This window comes from Pollicipes pollicipes, unplaced genomic scaffold (genome assembly GCF_011947565.3).
Source record: "Pollicipes pollicipes isolate AB1234 unplaced genomic scaffold, Ppol_2.1 Scaffold_3087;HRSCAF=3621_pilon_pilon_pilon, whole genome shotgun sequence".
Taxonomy (NCBI): Eukaryota; Metazoa; Arthropoda; class Thecostraca; order Pollicipedomorpha; family Pollicipedidae; genus Pollicipes; species Pollicipes pollicipes.
This window is the reverse complement of record NW_023596225.1, coordinates 18934428-18955784: the sequence shown is the minus strand read 5'-3', so window position 1 is coordinate 18955784 and position 21357 is coordinate 18934428. Positions and strand designations below refer to the sequence as shown.

The window sequence follows — 21357 nt, the reverse complement described above, 5'->3', positions numbered from 1 at the left end:
ACACTGCCGCTGCCTCTACCCTCGCCCGCACCGTCGGTCGGAGTGTCCGAGGGATTCGTTCCTGAACGCTCGCCAAATGTTGACTTCAGCAGAGCTCCTTTCAATTGCCACCCCACACTTGGTGGGTGTAGCACTTCTTGAATGGCGCCACGACCCGGTGCCGTCATCACTCGGGGATTGGCGATTACGCTGCTTGTACACTTCCCTATTTGGCCAATCAGGACGATGGGTGGTCCGGTTGCTAGCACGTTAAGCCAGCCGCCATATCGATGCAGTCAGGAAACGGACTCGCTCTGACAAAGCCACTGCAGAGCATTGGCTGAGATCGCTGTGCAAAATCGCGGACAAAAAAGGTAGAACCGATTTTAAATGGGTTTACGAGATGAGGTAATACCAGCAGTAAGCGTTGCAAGCAATCAGCCATCAGTCAGAAATCCTGAAACATCAATTGATTGTACTTCCGTGGTCACTCATTCCAGTTGGAGTTATCTGCATGGGGAAATTGCAAGAAAATTACCCCGTCACCCACCTCCACGACCGCTGCCGCGGACGGTCTGCCGTGCTCACACCGAGTGATGGTGAGGCCGTCATCTACCTGTCTCCCTGGGGCTCTAGAACTCTGCGGGGGTCGACCGCAGTCGTACGCGACGTGTTTGGCGACATCCTTTCGGAAAGGCTGGAGCGTGGGCCCACCGCTGGGGGCGACTGCCGCGGCGGCCGCCGCCCGCCCGGGTGATTCCGCCGCCCCACGCCAAGCATGAGCGGGGCTGTCGTTCTACCTGACGTTTGTGGGAAAAGTGCCGTAAGGCCCACCCGCTGTTGTGCCGGATTCCGGGGCGGTCGTCTAGAGGCGCGATATCTGACAATGCCGTGGGGTGGACGTCGGCACACCTGGTGCCGCAGTGATGCTACCGATGCCCACGGGTTGGCAACCGCGTATGTGGCGCCTCTGTTGGCTGGTTGGTTGTTTAGGTTAGAACCCTCTTGACCAAAAATGATCATTTCACGGCTATGGGATGAAGGAAAATGGTAACGGTGAGGCAGACTTGCATGCGCTTGGGGGACCAGCCGTGAGCTTTTACTCGCGCGTGTGCGCTGGGTACCCGGTCGGGGTTTCCTTTCCCACGGGATTCTCGATCCACTTGTAGCTGACGCATACGGCCTGCCCCGGAGAAGCGGGATCTCGCGAGGATGCAGGATGGAGCAAAATAGAGGATCAGAGGGTCGGAAAGTTACACGTTCTTCCTAGATATCACAGAAATGACCTGTAATAGAACAGCTTTAGAAAAACGCTACAACCAAGTTTGTGAACACAAGTAAACATGTCATAAACCCACGGATACATATGCAAGAACAGCAGAAGCAAGGGCCAAAACAAAAGCACTTAACGATATGCCTCGGCGACCACTTCCAGCCCATGCTGTCACCTCTCAACGGACTGAATAATCACAAGTGAGTGAGCAGTAAATATCGGCATACAAACGTTCCATGACGCAATCAAACAGTAACTGCTTGAGTGGCACGTTTACTGAGTGCAGAAATTGTGTTGCCCAGATAAGTCTTTTCCACTTAACAAGCATCATTCACATCAAACCATTCCCTGGCCAGCAAGCTACAAAACACGACTTACCGCTGGCTTCGCGTACCTAACTTAACGATAGTCAGCCTTTCATCACGTTGATGTAAAGCAAATGAGCAATCGTGCCCGACTTCGGCAACTTTTCTCATTTCGCCAGATGTTCTCTGAAATACTGAGGTCGCAGTGGTGGGATCCCCCAGCCGCTGGAGAAAATGGACATGTTCCACGCACCTACCTACTTGCCCAACCCTCAACGATGCACAAAGGAGGGTAGTTCCCCGAATTAAAAACATGACTATCAAAATAAGATGGCCGAGATCCGGGGACATTTTGTGAGGGAACCAAGTTGCAGGGTTCACCGCGGGAAACGTGAATTCCTCCCATCGATGAAGTCACGACCTCGTTAATCAATCCTGACGATCTGCCGTCCGTCTAGCCAGCCCACCGTACGCCTCAAGATTCATCAGATACACACAGCAGAAATGCATAGTCTTTATTCACAATAAAATACAAAACCAGAAAGACTGAACAGAACCTACGTCCTGCAAACGAAAGCAATGGCACATCTCTAAAATTATCGCGTGGCACAGGACCGCTTCTGCGTCCTTCTATCTGTGGATCGGACAGGTTCGCAGCACTGACAGCTCGCAGGCGCGATGTGACCAATCTTACAAGTCACGAAACGCTGGAAAACATGGGAGGGCTGCGCTTGCTGGAAACGGCCGCGTGAATTATTAACATTCATGAACTAATACAGGTGCGATGTTGCATAGCGTCAAAGAAAAAAGCATTAATGGGTGAACGAAGGCTGAACCCATAAAGCAAACTACGAACACACACCGTTTTCAGTGACGCCATACGAACATATGTGCCACGAACGCCAGCTTCATTCGCGCGAGCTGTTCATGAATGACTCGAGAAACGAGATCTGAAGTAAGAGCAACCTAGTTTTGGCACACATGCTTACACAGAATGATTAAAAAGTGCATGGTATCATACCTTCGTCTTATGAACGTAGGCACAAGGCAATCTCCCAGCACGACGGCCGCATGGGAGAAATCAAGGATAACATGTAACACGTGCGCCAACTCCCCGCCCATCGAGAGAAAACCCGGCAGGACCACGTTCCTCGATCACCGAAAAGGGATGAACGATCATGAACACGCACACGCACAAACACACACACACACACTAACATATGCATACCGTTGCATTCGCACGGATACATGACGTATCATCAAGCAACGTGACAGCGTGCTGGTTTATAAGCGGATGATGTGAGCACGTTTTTGCCTCAGGGACGCGTGATATTTTCGGATATTGGCTAATCAACGGGAACGCTCGTTAAAAAACCGGCTAAAACGTTTTCAGTTAAAAATATTTTCAGCTCAACTCAAAGACGGTACGCCCACAACTGACGGATCACCTCGGTTTAAGATATCCAGCCCGCATGGGCCTTTCACCTCATTCTTCTGCTCGGCTTCAGTAAACCACCTCATCCAGGCAGTAACATGCCGCCCAATGGCACAGGCTTGGTTGGTCATGACAACTCATAGCAGCACGACCTAACGAAAATCAGCATTCCAAATGTCACAGAACGAAATCACGCATCAGGTACTAGAGCACAAATCAAACAGCCTTTGTCACGCCGTTTGTAAAGCCTTGCTGGAAGAAAGGATCTGCAATACAACAATTGTACTAAAACAAGTTATCCAGTCGGTCTGGACACTTGTATAGCTCGTGTGATCGCAGGAGCACGCACTAAAACCAAGTGCATCCCTACCTTAACACAAGTGTCGGAATTTCCGCGCGCGTTGGCCAGTGAACAGCAGTGTCCATATCTCGAACAGCTCCGACGGGCGACAACACGTCAGTGCACCCACGAGACCCTTCGCGGGTGTCCCACCGAGCCTGGGCGGCATCGTAGCGGGCGGAGACGGCGCCGCTGGGCGTCCATCCCCGACGCGTCCCGGCCCTGCACCGCCGCGTCACGGGCTGAACGGGGCCGTGGGGCCACGCGCCGTGCCCTCGCCCGCCGGCGTCGGCGCGTTAGCGGCGGCCGGCGCCGCTCACGGGTCGCCGGCCTCGGCGGCGGCGGCGGCCGGGGGCGCCGCCGAGGCCGGCCGCATCTGCGCGTGCCACAGCGACCCGGTTCCCTGCACTTCGTCCGAGCAGCTCTGGCGGTGCGTGGCGTACGCGCCGGCCGAGAACATCACCTCGCCGCAGCGCTGGCACTCGAACGGCCGGTGGCGCGTGTGGCTCTTCTCGTGGTAGGTGCACTTGTCGCGCCGCGAGAACGCCTTGCCGCAGAAGCCGCAGCTGAAGGGCCGCTCGCCCGTGTGCGAGCGCTCGTGACGCACCTTCTTGTCGCTGCGGCTGAACTCCTTGCCGCAGTACTGGCAGCTGAACATGCGGCCGCAGTGCTGCGCCGTCACGTGGCGCGTCAGGAACGCCTCGCAGCCGAACGCCTTGTCGCAGCCGGCGCACACGTATGCGCGCTCGGCGATCTTCTGCGCCATGGCCGGCGAGCTGGCCGTTATGGAGCGGGGCACCTTGCTGGCGGCGGGCTTGACCGCACCGGCCGACGGCTTGGCGCGCTTGGCTGGCGCCGCGCCGGGGAAGCTGATGCGGTCGGCGCCCGGGTGGTCGGCGCGCACGTGGCGCCGGATCACCTCGGCGGAGTCGCCCAGCTTACTGCACAGCACGCACTGGAAGCGGTACGCGTCCTCCGAATCGACGGTGCGCACGAACTTGTCGGTGAAGTCGCCGGCGGAGGAGACGGCGGCGGCAGCGGCGGCGGCGGCAGCGGCTGAGTGGACGGCGGCTGCGGCGGCAGCGGCGGCGGCGGCCGGCTCCCGCAGGTCGGTCTGCAGGAAGGCGCCGATGTTGAACAGGCCGTCGTCGGGCTGGCCGGCGCCGGCGGCGGCGCTGACCAGCGGCGCCGGCGCCTCGGCCGGCGGCGCAGGCAGGCCAGGCGTCCAGGATGGACGACGGGTTGTCGTCGCCGACGGAGTGCCGTTCTGGAACAGCCCAGCGACGGAGGCTTGGACGCGGGCAGCCAGCCGGGGCGCGGCACGCACAGTCGTACCCAATGAACATTATTTCTACGGGAGCGGAGCCGCGAAAAAGTATGGAGTCGGCATATAATCGCACCCAACCTGCCTACACTGACATTTCGCCGCGATCTGGATGCGTTTCATGACGATAGCGGCGACATATCGTAATATTTCATAATATTGCACAACTGGTTTCTGAGCAATACGTCATCATGTTAAAAATAACTGACCTCCCATATACCAGGTGTCACTAGTTAACCGATGTTCTACAGCAATCACCGATTTGTAGTACAAGAAACTCGTAATAGGGTTAAGCTTTATCATATATGACACTGACTACTTGATAGTCATTCAAAACAAATCATGACGTGTATAGTTTGGGGTTGATTTGTATTCTGGACACATCCAAAAATATGAAGTTAATTACACTCTGTGCATAATTTCTAACATGACATGATCTCTAACATAACTTTGCGCAGTCAACATGATTTTTAACATCAGCATTTCATGCTGTTTGAAACCCATATAACTTGCTAATCATCAATATAATCGTGGAAACAAGCTATGCTGTCTGAAATCCATATAACTTGATAATCATCAATATAATCGTGGAAACCACCTATCAATGAAGACGCTTTGACCACTGACACGAAATCTCGATGTCTTATGTGTGTGCTCTGGATGCACCCCAGACACAATAAAGATATAAGGTTTCACAGCCCAGATACATGTGGCCATAAACATTCATGCTCACTGATGTGTGTGAATGGTGATGACGGTTATGCAATACCATATCACTTCCAGGCTGTAGCTTCCCGCACAAATGCGTTAATTAAAAAAAAAAAACATGTTGCGGATCAACCAAACCTAACAAAAATCAACAAAACTATACCCCAGGCAATAGATCAAGAAAACCCTGAATGAAAACCCTGAAAAAAATGCTGTTTGAAACCCATATAACTTGCTAATCATCAATATAATCGTGGAAACAAGCTATGCTGTCTGAAACCCATATAACTTGATAATCATCAATATAATCGTGGAAACCACCTATCAATGAAGACGCTTTGACCACTGACACGAAATCTCGATGTCTTATGTGTGTGCTCTGGATGCACCCCAGACACAATAAAGATATAAGGTTTCACAGCCCAGATACATATGGCCATAAACATTCATGCTCACTGATGTGTGTGAATGGCGATGACGGTTATGCAATACCATATCACTTCCAGGCTGTAGCTTCCCGCACAAATGCGTTAATTAAAAAAAAAACATGTTGTGGATCAACCAAACCTAACAAAAATCAACAAAACTATACCCCAGGCAATAGATCAAGAACACCCAGCTGTGTGTCAACATGGTTTTGTAACTGGTGACTTAAAGCCAACCATTCATGACGACAGCTTCAGCTTGCTATATCCACGCAGTACCTTTGCCTTACCAGGTCTGAAAGTGGCAATGGGACAGAAGGGTTGATTCAAGGACATAATCCAGTAGTCGATCTGGCCACGTGGCCCCACCTTCCATGGACGGTTCCTGGTAAAGAAGGAGAAGGCGCGGGTGTGCGGCATCCTCAGGTGTTCGGTCTTGACCTTGAGGAGGGTAGGACCACAGGCGGGGTGTAACTGCGACAGAAAACACACGACCTTCATTTACGTACTGTCATGCCATATCACACATGCAATCGGATTCTTTCTCTCCCGTTCCCTCTCCGTTCCCAGATTGCCATTTCCATCAAGGTGCGTGGCCCACGAGCTGACGTCAGCGGTCATACCTCCTTCGGCGGCTTCTTGGCGTAGTACGGGGACGCGTGTGGTGGTGGGTCTGTGCTAGGTTCTGACTTGACCTCGGGCAGGTACGCGCTGGAGGCCGACGACACCTCAGTGGACGATGTCCGTGCCGCGCCGCCCGGCAGGCCTGACAAGCACACCAGTGGAGTGACGTGTCCCACGCTGATTGGCTATCGCGGACCATGGGGAACGGCGAGGCACAGCAGACGATCACAGTGGCCCCAAACAGCGCAACTCTAGTGGCTCCTCACCCACTAGAGGAAGCATGTTCGATGATGGCGACGCTGCACTGCAGCAAGTTCACATCTCTTAAAACGCGCGACAAAATAATGATATTGGTATTAGCCGATATTCAACCGCCACACATATGGTTATATCAGCGTTCAGCAGTGGCACGATGACCATGAGCCATCCGGCCGGCAGGCGCAGCGGGCCAGCTCGGTCACCGACGGCGAGCGCTACCTTGCGGGCCGAGAGAGCCGCGGCCCGGCCGGGCGGCGGCCACCTCCGTCTGCGACTGCACCATCTTGTGGAAGAGCGCGCGGATCTGCGAGATGACGTGGCTCAGCTGGTACTCCAGCTGGTCCACTTGGGAGACCATCGTGGCGCAGACGCTGCAGAGTGAGTCGCTCACCAGCTGCGGCATGCTGGCCGTATACTGCCGACACAGCGGGGATGGCGTGGTGACGCCCCGCCCTGCCCTGCACACGAGCAGCCAACATTGCTATACCACTAGCACAACATGGTAATAACTCCCTGGATAAATACAGCTTACAGTTTACATGCGAGCTGCACACACTGACTAAGACGCGAGGATGGACCGGCTGAATGCAAAGTACTGAAGAAAAGATATATATTGAAGACAGCTGTCATATACAATAGAGGCGGGGGAGGGTGATGGAACGGAAGTTTTCCATTTTTGGAATACTTCGTCAAATAACCTCGTTGTGGTCATCATAGAAACTGATAACTGCCAACATCAGCAATTCGATTCGGTTGGTTAGAGGCGAAGATTAGTGATCTACCAACATAGCTAACGCATGCCAATCCCAAGACTTCCAGCCGAATTAATCTGGCTAAAGGAAATGCTCCACATTTGAAAATATTAAGATAAAAATCAGAAGTGAGGAAATAAGCTCGCTTATAACCCAACGGGGAGTACTCTACATTCGTAAGGAGGTTCGAACTGAAATAGCGATCTTGAAGATTATTGGTGCAGTTCACAGCCCCGCCGTTCTCAAGACCACAGCCCTCCTAGTTTCTGAGCTACATGCCACGACAATGTGCAAATTTTTCCGGGAAGGCTTTCAAGATCACCCTGATATCCATGACGCCATTGTAGCGTCATTTAATTCTTGTCATTCCATTGGCCGCGCGGCGATCAAGGCCAATACCAATATAGTTGTCGAGTCGTTCATGTTTGGCGATCGTAAGCACGACTTCCACACATAACGGTCGCCAATCGACTCTCAATCAATCCTGTGCAAGGCACGATGACGTTATCAAACAATGGCGTAATAAGAAACATGTTAACTAAACGGAGAAATTGTTTTGTCTACAGCAGCCCTTTCTACATGGGGGAATGTTTCGCAATTGAAGATATTGCAGCAAGTATCAGACATGATCGAACAAACTCAAAACTAGTGTCATGCTTTAAGTTGAAAAGACTGCTCTCGACAACATATTTTAGCTGTTTATCAGCTAGGCTCCTCGATACGATATAGTTTGATTACGTTACCGTACCTTGCACAACCTTGATTGAGAACCAAGGGCGGCCGTTATATCTTGAACCCGTGCTCACGGACGCATGGTATGAACCGCTTGACCAATATATTTTCGTTAACCTCGATCGTCGCATGGCTTAAGAAATGGCAGGATCTAAACGACGTTATCATGACGTCATAAATACCAAAATGACCTTGAAATACTGTGCAGAACAGCCTCCACGTCTCGCGGGCGTGTACCTCAGAAACTAGATAGGTTTATATCTCAAAAAGGGCAGGTCTGTTAACTACACCAAATGATCATCAAGATGGCTATTTCAGTTCAAACCCCTTAGAAATGTAGAACACTCTGTGAAACTATACTAATGGCTATCGGTGAACTCAGTTCATGACGTCTGATGCTTGCTTCGATATCTTCGAATATGGAGCATTCCTTTTAAGTGTTATAGACTGCTCCAGAGAACAAGTTTTATTATTTGGCAAATGTGTTGCTCAATACGTTATTATTTTATTATGTCATGCAACGTCTTTATGATGTCATTTCGTTACTAGCCTGGCCGTCACTCCCCGCGTCAGAATTGCCCCTGCAGCGGACGGGCTGACCGACTTGTAATGCCTCAACTTGCCAATAGGTGACAGTGTGTTACTGGAGCGTGTTTGCGTAGCCAATACCATCATGTGCTCGTGTTTTGACCGTTCCTCGCGGTGCTTCTGTATGTTTGTCCGCGATTTTGTACTGCACTTGAACTCATGTACATGGTTGTGGTCATACTCTTAAGTTATTCGATTCCGGTCTTATTCCCGTCACAACTCGTACCACCATCCAACTTCCCGTGCTAAACGTTAAACGAAACGTGTCTCATGTTCCACTTTTGCACTCAACGCCTTACGTTGGCTCAGGGTCAGTTAAAGTCTGTTCATGCGAGAAATTGTGCTGACACGCCAGCCATGGATGGCTCGATAATCGTGTTTGTGCTTGGCGTTAAGCACTAAGTGGCAAATGAGATGGCGGTGTTCGCGTGGCGTTTCAACGGTATCATGCATGCCTGAGAAACCTTCAAAAAGTCTGCACACAAGATGGTGTGCATCCGTTTATGAGCGTCAATATCAGAAACTGGAGGTTTTAAGTCGTGAAGAGGGCAGGCCCGTGAAGTGTGCTGAATGATCTCCAAAATGGCTATCTCGGTTCAAAATCCCTCATGAATATGAAACACTCCCTCACAGCCAATCATTGCACACAAATACAGTAAAGTGAACACAAGCCACGTACATTTGTCAGCTCCAACAGCTTAGCGTAGAAGCTCTTCTCTCCATGGTAAGTGCGGGCCTGGTAGATGTTGAACCCCGTCGAGTACAGCTGATTGCAGCACAGCATACAGCACTGGCCGCGACCCAGCGACGTTATCGAAAGGCCTGCCATGTCCACCCCTGAAATAAAAAAAAAACATGTCATCAACTTAGATGGTGTGCCAACCAAGGTAAATTGTCGCAGATTGAAAGGCTGTACTGCACCAGAAATAGTTCCACAAGTGGGTGTTGCAGCACGTCTTAAAACCAACAACTTTTTACTGAAATACTTTTCAATCAGAGGTGGGATGAGGCACAGAGGATAGTGTGTCCTTTTGTGGATTCCCCACTTAAAAGACTATGCATAACCTATCAATGTCCAGGGGTATGCACATTTTACTAAGATGGTCATGACATGGATGTCAAAAAAGGCCATGTGGCAATGTCCTGCTCTATTGGGCTAGGTGTGCAAAGCATTTGAGCACCCTTGGGTGTGTGACAACTTATTGTACCCATGCTGAATCTAAGCACCAAGACTGTAGACACAAGGAGTTACAAAGAGGCCTTTTAGTCCGGAAACATCAGTTTGGATCACATTTGCATCACCCCTAACAACAACCTGTTCTCATGGCTGACATTGAGAATGAGTTACAAAATCCACTGACCCTCATACTCCAGCTAAAAACTCTAAAAACTAAAGAAAAAGTTTCTTCTAAAGAGTCACCTTACTAAACAAGTGTTTAAAACATCCTTGATTATCAGTATTAAGTTTATCACCCTTCTACCTGAGGTACATAACATCTGTGATGTACATGATGTACATGAGGTACTCCAGCACCAATGTAACAGAGGTACAGGTACATTCATGCTGCAACAGCCCAAAACACCTGGTTTCAAACTGCTGCTTGTCTGGGTCATAACAATTAAGGGTCTCTTTTGTACGTGCCTCAGACATACTTCTGTAGATTCTCTTTTAGCCAGTTTTTAGTCAAAACATTTTCCATGCTAGGAGCACCAACCACTATACTGCAATCTTACACATGATTATCTCCCACATTATACAACCTTGAATTTCCACCAATGCCCTAAATTGGGGATCATTTTCCCTCATGGTTATCTGAATGCCTCAAAACAAAACTAACACACCAAAAAGCAGAAAGCCAATTTTTTTTCAATTCAGGTGACCATGGAAGCTGTTACATGCCTTTGCAGGGAACCCTTTTCACATGTATAATATGGTAGCAATAGCCTTATATCTGTGTTGCTCGTTGATAGTCTTCTGCTATTATTTGAGTGAAGGCATTTTGCTGAAATATCAACACATCTGCATCTCCAGTCTCCCAGTTTTTATCTGAGAAATAAGGCTATTACCACTATTATTTACGTGATTTATTCAACAACAACCTATCTTACTGACAGGATCATGTTATTCCCCTATGAAGCTTCTTTGAAATTGCCTTCCAGAAAGTCCTTGTCACACTGACATTTACTCATTCTCATATTTTACATTGCTACTCCACATCAAGCCAGTATAACACAACAAAAATTGCAGTATAACAAAGGCAACACATCAAACTGGAAGTGTCTGACATATTTTTATGTTTGTTGGCACATTGGTTCATTGTGCTATAAGAAACCCAGTACATCAGGATTATGACTGAGCCAAATGCAAAACCAACACAGAATGAGCAAACAAATAGGCCTTCAGACATTGTTCTAGAATACACCTTGCATTTGACCTGGTCACCATGACCAAGCCCAGTTTTTTAAGAGAATGGAAATACTGACATCTTTCAACTTTCCATTCCAAGTTTAAGAGAACCATGGATCAGGCATTTGTGCTACAAAGTGTGTGAGTTAAAGGGATTATTGTGTGCTTTTTCCTTACTAGTTTGATTTTGCTGGCCTTGCACACCTATATGACACCAAATACATGAATTTCAGCTAGTTCTACCACTACTTTTTACTCTGCTTCATTAAATATGTAAGGGTAATATACATTCAAAATATTAAACTCAGATAGCTTCAGGTAACTTGCAAAAGCATGTAATGACATCAAATGTTTGGGCAATTGACATGCACCCTGAAGAGAAAGGGCAATATCAGTCACCCAACACATGTAGCTCATATCGGACAGAATCAATGATTGACAGATGCACAGCAGGTACATGGAATACTGCACCAAATCTGATTATGTGGCTTGATTTTTAGTGGTAGCATGCAATGCCAAAACATTCACACCATATTTTGCCCAAACATTTTGAAAGGATGGATTTCAGGGGTCAGAGTCCACACTAAGAATGAATTTTAGGGATCAAGTTCATACTATGTAGTGCTTGTTACATGAACCCTGATCCCTTTCATCTGATGATGAAACTCCACATTAATGACAAAATTTGGAGGTCAATGTTAAATGTGGTCATCCTTGGCATGGTCCGTCCTATCCTGCCCTTGGCATTCAGTCACATAACTTTTGGCTCTGCCACTGGCCACAAGGCCATGCAAGCCAAATGTAAAAAGAGGGCATGTAGTAACTCAACCCACTGTACCACAGACAGGTGAGCCAGGAGGCAAGTAGTCAAACTGGCTGAAGCATTGGGATTTGGGATGGAAAATTACTACAGTTCCATTCCCCTCACTTCTTAAAAAATAAGATTAGTTTGGAGGAGATCAGGTGAGAACTGAAATCAATCTGCTACCATTTTGAAACATACCAACAAACTCTGCATAGTTTAGCCATGGTTTATGGCACTAAACTCAAATAACCTAGATGTTATGATTTTATATTAAATCATATAACACAACTAAACTAATGGCTTAGAATATACACTGTCCACAACAACCTTGACACCAGTGTGTTATCTCTGTTCTGCAAAAACACATGGAGCTGAGAAGCATATGAATATATTGGCCCACTGATATATACCACAACTTCCTCCAAACTACTCTGGAAAATACCTTCACTTTGGAGGAAGTTGGATGACATGAGCACAAGCTTTGAGGAGGTTGGAGGAGGTTGCAGGAGCCACAGGAACAATCAGGTTAGTTTGGAGGAGCTTCAAGGAACATAGAGGAGTGGCCGGAACAGGCATCACTGAATGACACACTTAAATAATTCAAACATTACTTGTTGAACTCAAATTCTAACATCAAATAGTAAATCTACTTAACAATTTGCAGCACACTGTACTCAGCAAAGACTGATCCCAAACAAATGAATGTAAAACATTATACAGCGTAGCTACCCAAGGGAGACAATGTGGTGACAAGGCTAGTAACTGTTAATGCATGGCCAACACAAGATAAATACCTGATGGCCTTCTTTTGAGTCCGAACAGCTACACAGAACATAACACAATTAATGTGATCAAATACAGGATTCACATGTGCTTCCTCTAATGCATAACTCCGAGCGCGATCCAATATTCCACTGGATTCAATCTTGCGCATCGAACGCCGCGGAGCGGAGGTGCAAGCGTGGACCTTATCGCCTAGCGTTATCCACCTTTCACTCACAATCCGATGTTCCTGCGACTCCAGCCGGTTGAAAAAGCTCTTCCCACCGTCTATACGCCAGTAGTGTGCCCCGTCACCAGAGTATCACAGGAAAGAGGCGCCCCAGGACCTACAACTCCCCCTCCCATTTCACGCCCCCTCCCTCTGTTTTCTCCCCCTGCGGCAAGGACACATGGCAAGGGGGGGATGGGCACGCTGGCAAAGGCGAGGCCAGTCGTCAATAATCGGGCGTGGGGAGAATGATAACGATAGTACATAACTTTTTCGAAGGCCGCCTGCTGAGCGTGCAACAACATCCGTGAATGCTGCAATAGTCATAGCCATTGCTAGTCAGAGTTACACCCTGGCCGCTCCAATCGGACTTTGACATGCGTGCATAGGCAGCATTTGAAATCCGGCCAACAAATGTACGTCGTAATTCAGTTGCGAGAATGGCAAGTGCTAAGGTGACTGCGACGTCATTTCGCAGAGACGCGGGGACGGCGTGGCGACGGCGTGTACAAGCCGTGCCCGATTGCTGGAATGCCATGCCGTTGAGACATCCGAGGACATTGTGGTGACGGTCGCTGTAATGTCGTGGGGGACGTTGTCGTGACGTAATGTCGTGGGGAGGTAACGGATGTCGTGGACGTAACGTAACGGAGGTAACGGATGTCGTGGATGGGTAACGTTATGTCGTGGACCAGTAACGGACAGTCAGTTTCTTGGTGGAATGGACCTGTGGCCCATTTCCCCAGCAGGGACAAAGCCGGAGCCAACAATTTACATTGCTCAGGGGCCCCACAACGTCCAACAGGAGCCCCGTGTTGTCAAGGGGCACCAAGTTGGCCAAAGCAGTGCTCGAGGAGGTCCCAAGAACCTATAGCGCCCACCCGGTCCGTCAATCAAGGGTCCGATTGGAGGGTCTAAGGGCGTAAAGGGCTGGTCGAAGGGGCTTATTCAGAGGCCAGACCTGCAAGACGGACCCTCAAATAAGGGTCAGAGGGCTCTTTGCGCCGATCGGGGACCTCCTGAGTCGGATATGGGCCTATGTGTTGGCCAGGTACTACCGCACCACATAGTCTCTGCCCCGTGTCGGTATGGGCCTGAGGACGCACTTCCCAATCAGTTATAAAGTCGGAGCCACATAAAGAAACGCGGCCCGTGGGGTCGTGACCTGAAATATCAATCAGAGGTCATCTTGCACAGTTTTAGGGACCCCTGAGACAATACGGGTGTGTAAGTCGGTCAGAGACCATGAACACCGAACAGTTGACTCCATGTCCGTCTGAGCCCTTGAGTCATTTCCCAAGCAGAAACGAGGCCGGGATCCCTCAATTTGCCATGTTGGAGGTCCCTGACACGATGAGGGGCTCCTGTGCCGGTTAGGGGCCACAGTGCCAAACGGATCCTGCGGCGATAACTGACCCCCGGCCGGAGCGGTGTTTGAGGGGACCTCAAGAGAGGCCAAAGGGTCTCTCGAGACCAAAGATCAAGGGCCGATGGGATGGCTGAAGGGTCCGGAGTGCTGGCCGTAGGTCACATTAAGGACCCCGCCCATAGGGCCGTGATCTCAAATATCAGTAAGAGGATTTCTTGCACCGATAGGGACCCCTGAGACAGAGCGTTGCTCTATTTTAGCTAGAGATCACGAACAATGGATAGTCAGGTATGTGCTGGTCTGAGCTCTGGGGCTCATTTCCCAGCCAGGGACAAGACCAAACCCGCGGTTACGTCGTTTCGGCTCTTGTGGCGTTCAGGGGTCCACAGTGCCTGACAGGATATTTTGTGTCAGCAAGAGGCTTCGAACTGGTCGGGGGAAGATTTGCTCAACAGGGACGGGGACGGGAGCCCCAATGGCAGAGGATCTTTCGCGTTGGTCGGGCCCTCCGACAATTGAAGGAAACAAGACCTTATGATGAGTGCTCACATTGAGGTGATGGGAGAGCCCTGTGCCAGCAAGCACTCTCAGTACCGAGCGGCGGCCCTCCAACCAGTTTTTGAGCCGCGCCCGTTAAGCCCAACTGTAGTCCATGTGCCAATTATTTAACCACCTGCCATGGCCAGGGATGTTGTTGTGTTAATGACGGTCCATGCGTCGATCCGGAGTCAACTACGCGGGTCAGAAGGCCTCCCGCGTCAGGGAGCGATCCAACGCGATGTGATGTATCCCTCTGAGGGCCTCCGGATCGAACAGGGGATGCCACTCCTTTTTACAAAATGACGGCCGGAAAACACACCACGGTGGGACAGAATGGCCCTTCAGCTCGTGGGAACAACAATGTGTCCCGTAGTGTTGTACTCAAGGGGACCCCTCTGTCCGAAATAAATAAGGGGCCTCATTAGTGCTAAATTGACTGGGTCAAAATAAGTTCAAAACGCACAAGGCCATCCCATGTTTCCCTGAACACGTTTATTGGTTTGCAGCATCGACAATCGAAACAAATAGCGATCAAAATGCTCAGGCTTGCGCGCCGGGGGCCAATTGTGTAGTGGTTCATGCGCGGCAGTGCGTTGACCACTGCGCGCCGGGGGCCAATTGTGTAGTGGTTCATGCGCCAGTGCGTTGACCGCTGCGCGCCGGGGGCCAATTGTGTAGTGGTTCATGCGCGCCAGTGCGTTGACCACTGCGCGCCGGGGGCCAATTGTGTAGTGGTTCATGCGCGCCAGTGCGTTGACCACTGCGCGCCTGGGAAACCACAGGTACGGGGTTCGGTTCCCCGCGGTGCCCGCCCTTCCCGCCAGGGTGAGAGGCTGGCGGCGCCGTATAGCACCAAATGCTGAATGCATCATAAAGCCCTACTCACACGGCCGTAATCTCAGGGAGCAAGGATAGCGATGACTAGGGTCGCAGTTTTCGCAAACCGAACGGCGTTGACCGCTGCAAGTAACGTCAGGGGCGGGCGCCAAGCGCGCAACAATGACCCATAGTGAAATAATGGTTCTGAACACCTTAAAAAAATGAATTCGTACAGTCCGAAGCCTTCACTGGGCGACTCTTTTTTAGCAATTTTGAAAATGGTCCTCTGTACAGATTAACGTTATAGCAGCATAACAAAGATAAATTTTGACTTTACTCTTCTGATTGCACAACCAGATTTCCAGTGCCACTTCACGGTGCTGCAAAGACCAATACGTTATTGTCATCAATCTAAAAAATCGCACAGGTGAAATAAACGCCGGTAATGTCTCTAAATGTACAATTTTGAGTCCACCAAAGGTACTTCTGCTAGATGCATCTCTATTTTCGGTCGAGCTGTTAGCCACGTTCGAATGGAAGTCGCCGGGCCCAGGCTGTGCAGTCTAAGCAGACTACAAAGCCTGAGGCCGAGTTTTTTCTTCTCTAAGATATTCCAGCGGCGCAGGTTGAAAACTACGTTACATAAGTTGCAGCACCATTAATCCGTTGCTGAATGAATGTTGAAGATATCCAGACCAACGAAATCCGGCCACGTTGACATAAATTATTGAACCATTTGATCCTCAAGCTATATTCGCGGAGTCTTTGCTATTTCTGTACAACCCATATAAAAATTCTGACAAAGTTTTGAGCTCCATCGTTTTGAAAATACTTCACTCGACCACTGTAAAATGAAGAACACCGGGGATTTATGTCATGCAGTAATTTTAACACGTGACTCCATCAGTTTATTGTACTATAAACCTACTGCAGAATAATCTCACGGTACCTGCCTACATTCCAGTCATAGGAGGTAAAAATTGTAATGTTTGTGTATATTATATATATATATATATATATATATATATATATATATATATACGTGACCTATACGTGTGTATATGTATGTATATGGAATGTCTATAATTTAATAAATAGATATGTAACTAAAGAAATTTACAGGTCACGTATATATATATATAAAACATATATATATATCTATAATATATATATATATATATATATATATAGATATATAAAGAGAAGCATTACCTTAATAACAGACGTTCCATATCCGGCGATTTTTGGAGGTCCTTTTACTATCAGGGGGGCCTTTGTCAACGGTGTGCTCGCCCCTGCCAAGGCTGAGGAGGTCCCATTTTACTATGCGCACCCCAAGAAGCTAGGCGAGCTGCGTATGTACATTACATCATATATACATCATATACGTATGTACATCGCACATACGCGGGCCTTCTATCTAAGCTTAGGGCTCATTTTGACATTTTGGATCCCCTCCCCCAACTTGAATATGATTCCCGCGCCCCTTAACCCAATCCTCCTTGGCTACATCGCCGTTGGTTGCATGCGTAACGTATCAGCGCAGCGCTAGGAAGCGCCTCACAGGACAGGGCTGCGGCTGCGGCTAGGCCTGTACCTGGCACTGGGGCCCGGCCTGGACCTGGTATTCGGTTGGTGTTCGCCCTCGGTTGCATGCGTATTTGATCAGTACGGCGCTAAGTAGTGCATCACGGGGCTGGACTGGAGCTAAAGCTACGCCTCCGGATGGGCCTTGGCCTGGGACTGCGGCTGGGACTGGGACTGGGACTGGGACTGGGACTGGGACTGGGACTGGGACTGGGACTGACTTGGGACTGGGACTGGGACTTGGACTGGGACTGGGACTGGGACTGGGACTGTGATTGGGAGTGGGAGTGGGACTGAGGCTGAACCTGGCACTGGCACTAGCACTGGCACTGAAGTCTGGGCTAGGGTTGGTGCTGGGGCTGGGGCCGGGGGCTTGGCAGAACATGGCGGGGGATTGGGGAGAGCAGGGTGCAAGCCCACCCTCTGCCAAATCCGGGGAACATTTAACATGGCGGCAGTACACTAACGAAAAGGGCAAATTACAACGGCCCTCCTTAGCCTCCACAAGAAAGTCCGCCACAACCAGGCGGACTCTCTGTAACCGGAAACCTGAAACCCTTGCAAATTGAAAGTCGTATTACTCCCGAATAGTCAAACTACCCAAAATGGTAAGAGAACGTAGCTACATATCTATTTTAAAACACATTGGCCACACCATTACAGATGAAGCTGAAACTGTCTCCCGCCATTGTCACGAAAATGCGTAAGGCTGTCAAAAACAATGCACTGTTCATTTGTGTCATGCCTTCATCCGACTACTTTTGCTTTCGTGTGATCGTTTTTTATGTCGCAGGTGATATCTGTTGAAGAAAATCAAAACATCAATGCAATGTATCAATGTAAAACATCAATGTAAAAAAGACGTTAGTATATCCTTGCTACCCATGTTTGGTCTGTATGCCACGAACTAAATTTATTGTTTCTTGCCATAATCGTGATACCATAATATCTTAGTTTTGTGAAAATGGTAAGCAATCTATCATAACAGCATTGAGACCGTCAGTGGCCAAAACTACGATATCAATGATAATAATTCCGCTCATCATTGATTTGCTGTGAAATACCACGCTCGGATTATATCACTTTTGCTTGGTGAAGTTTTGCTGACGCTAGCTGATTGCGCTGAATGCGTACTGTGCGTAAAATACTCGTGGTATAATTTTCTTCTAAAAAAGGTGAACTATTTGAAGAAGGTTATGCCGCGTGTGAGGCGATATGTACCGTGTGGGATTTTAGGGTCGCCCGTGGGGGTTTGCATCAGTATTACTCGGCCTTGTATCGTTATCACGACTGAAAGTGTTTTATTTTCAAAGAGAAAAGCTGTTAATATGAATGGCATCAATGAGGATATTTTGAAATATGTTCAAGAAGGCATGCTGGAGGCATTGAAGAAGTGTATTGATCAATGTCATTTCAATTTGTATGGACTGATTGCATTCAGGCAAAATCAAGGATACCTGTCTGCACCTTGCAGCAAGGGAAGGACATGGTGAAATCCTCAGGTGAATGATGTGGTACAACCTTTCAACAATTAACAACTGATAAATAATGACTTGATTAATGATGTGTGTGGCCTTGTAACAAATAAGGTCAAAACTAGGTCAGGTTATACATTGCCACCTCATGTTAAGAAAGAGTATTGTACATCAATCATCATTTTATAAGGCAGAACATATCATAATTAATCATAACAGACAGAGCTTGTGACTGTGACAAGTGCAAACAAGCTTCACCTTGATGCAGGCACATTAAATAAACTGAGAAACAAAATAAATTGGTAATAAGGGTAATGGTATGGAGCATAATGTAACAAAACTAACTGAAGATAGCTAAAGGTAACAAAACTAACTTTAGACCCCATATGACTATTGTACTTGGCACACCCCAAAGCCCAAATCATCATCATCATTGTCATCAAAGGATCATCAAAGGAAGCTTACCTCACCCTACCTATCTGAATTTAAACTTGATAAACTTGACCACCCTGATCAATTTTGTCACCCAATCCCCCTGCAGCCCACCACCCTATTGGTGTGTAAAATACCTTACCTCATCAAACACTTCAGGATTTACAAGGGCAAAAACCTGCAAGTCCCATTCTCACCAATCACATGCGGTTAATAACTAGGCTGGTCTTGGATTGATTTTTGGTGCATTTTGTAGGGTCAGTGATGAGTTAGTCTGAACTTAAAGTGGCTGACCTATTAAACAGAAATGTCTCACAGGGAAGGCTCTTCCAGTCATCGATGGCTCATTGAAGACATACTCACTGTGAACATATGTTCTGACTGGATAGGTGCTTGCAGCTTGAAAGAGCTTCTGGTGCAAAAATCTTTTGTGCATTTTCTTTCGACTTGCAGATTTCAGTGTTATTTTGATTGATTACATGGTAATGGGCGCCGAAACGACCCGCTGCAGTCGGCGTGCCCGAAAACACCAATCAACAACAAATTGATTGATATGTGTAGTGTAGCTGATGAAGTGTATTTCAGTAAAGTGCATGTCATGGACTCAGTTTCAGTGATTGTTCATGTGAGTAAACACTCCTCATGTCATTTCTCGCAACAAGCTCTGACTGCTGTGTGAATATCATGTTTAATCATGATCCAGGTTTTCTGCTGAATGCAGGCTGCGAGGGTGTGCGTGGAAATGGGGAAACAAGGAGATGGAAACGCCCAATTCATGATGTGCAGCACCACTTCTCGCAGCTGGAAGTGTCTTGAAAGTTCTCATAAAAAGCAGGTACTATCTTTGTAATTTGTGGTAATTGCCCTAGCCATCAGTACATAGCACTGATTTAGGTTTCTTTCTCATTCAGTGCCCCTTAGACCCAAACTGATAGAGGGCTGATATGCATAACTAAATTTATTGACTTGAAGTTGTACTGTGAGATGACCTCCCTGCTTGGAAAAGTGGGCATGCTATTTTTGGCAGGCATATCATAAGATGGCTGCATTGCGAGTCATCTTTGTGGGGTACATATGCTGAGAGCTAGAACTAAAACTAGAGGCTTGATAATTCACAATCCTGTTGTGGTCAGTGGTTCTCAACATGCTGACACTCCATGGTCATGCATTGTGCCTCAACCAGCACAACATTACATCAGAATACAGGACCCCACAGGCCATTAGAGATCATAATATTTAATTACATCACATACCCTGCTGTCTACCCCTTCAGATCATTGAGTCTGTTTTCTGGACACCTGCTCGGGGTGATGCAGCAATGCCTCAATGTACTTCATCTCCAATGGCCTACTTTTAGTGAAAACTAAACATTTTTAGCCTTTGGTGACCAACTCTCGCCATGTCTTGGGAACAAATTGAACAAAATGAGTACGATTTCAAATTAAGATCATTGCGAGGGCACAACTACTGCACCGTTCCACACCCGGGCGGACCTACAGTGATTCGTCCGTATTTGGTGCGAGCTGGTGCCACTGTCACGCAGTCGGCGGTCATCTGTGACAATGTTACGTAGAATTTCAAAATTTGGATTCGCCCAGAATGCATCATGACGCAGGATGGAGGACCCGTACCGTGCCGTGCCGTGCCTCCCCGCCCCGCCCCGCCCCGCCCCGCCCCCCCGCCCGTTCCGTTCCGTTCCGTTCCTTTCCGTTCCGTTCCGTTTCGTTTCGTTTCGTTTCGCTCCGTTCTGTTTCGTTCTGTTCCGTTTCGTTTTGTTCCCCTCCGTCCCGTCCCGTTCCGTCCCATTCCGTTTCATTCCGTTCTGTTCCATTCCGTTCCGTTTCGCTTCGTTCTGTCCTGTTTCGTTCCGTTCCGTCCGTTCCGTGCAGTTCCGTTCCGCCCTTCCGTTTCGTCTCATGCTGCACCGCATGCCACTGTGGGGCAGGCTGTGACGTGAACGCGCTGAAGCGGGCCGACTGGACGCCGCTGATGCTAGCCAGCACGCGACCCGACGAGCCGTGCGTGGCGGCGCTGCTGGGTGCCGGCGCCCTGCCGCTGTTGGCCAACAAGGACGGCTGGACGGCGGCCCAGCTGGCGGCGCGCGCCGGCCACCTGGCCGTGCTGGAGCGACTGTTGGCCGCCGAGCCGCGCCTGCTGAACAGCCGGAGTCGCACCGGCCGCACGCTGCT

At 48.9% G+C, this 21357-nt stretch overlaps 1 protein-coding gene across 1 annotated transcript; it reads right to left on the bottom strand.

Annotated features, from left to right (window-relative positions):
• Window positions 1–1078: 1078 nt before the first annotated feature.
• Window positions 1079–13027, bottom strand: LOC119089840 (zinc finger protein 774). Its single transcript, XM_037212652.1, has 8 exons — window positions 12945–13027; window positions 9423–9580; window positions 6891–7086; window positions 6413–6555; window positions 6159–6263; window positions 4429–4599; window positions 3742–4329; window positions 1079–1162 (listed from the first exon to the last, which is right to left on the bottom strand). Exons 2-8 carry the CDS (start codon window positions 9570–9572, stop codon window positions 1079–1081), a joined length of 1437 nt encoding a protein of 478 aa, XP_037068547.1. The 5' UTR covers window positions 9573–9580; window positions 12945–13027.
• Window positions 13028–21357: the final 8330 nt, after the last annotated feature.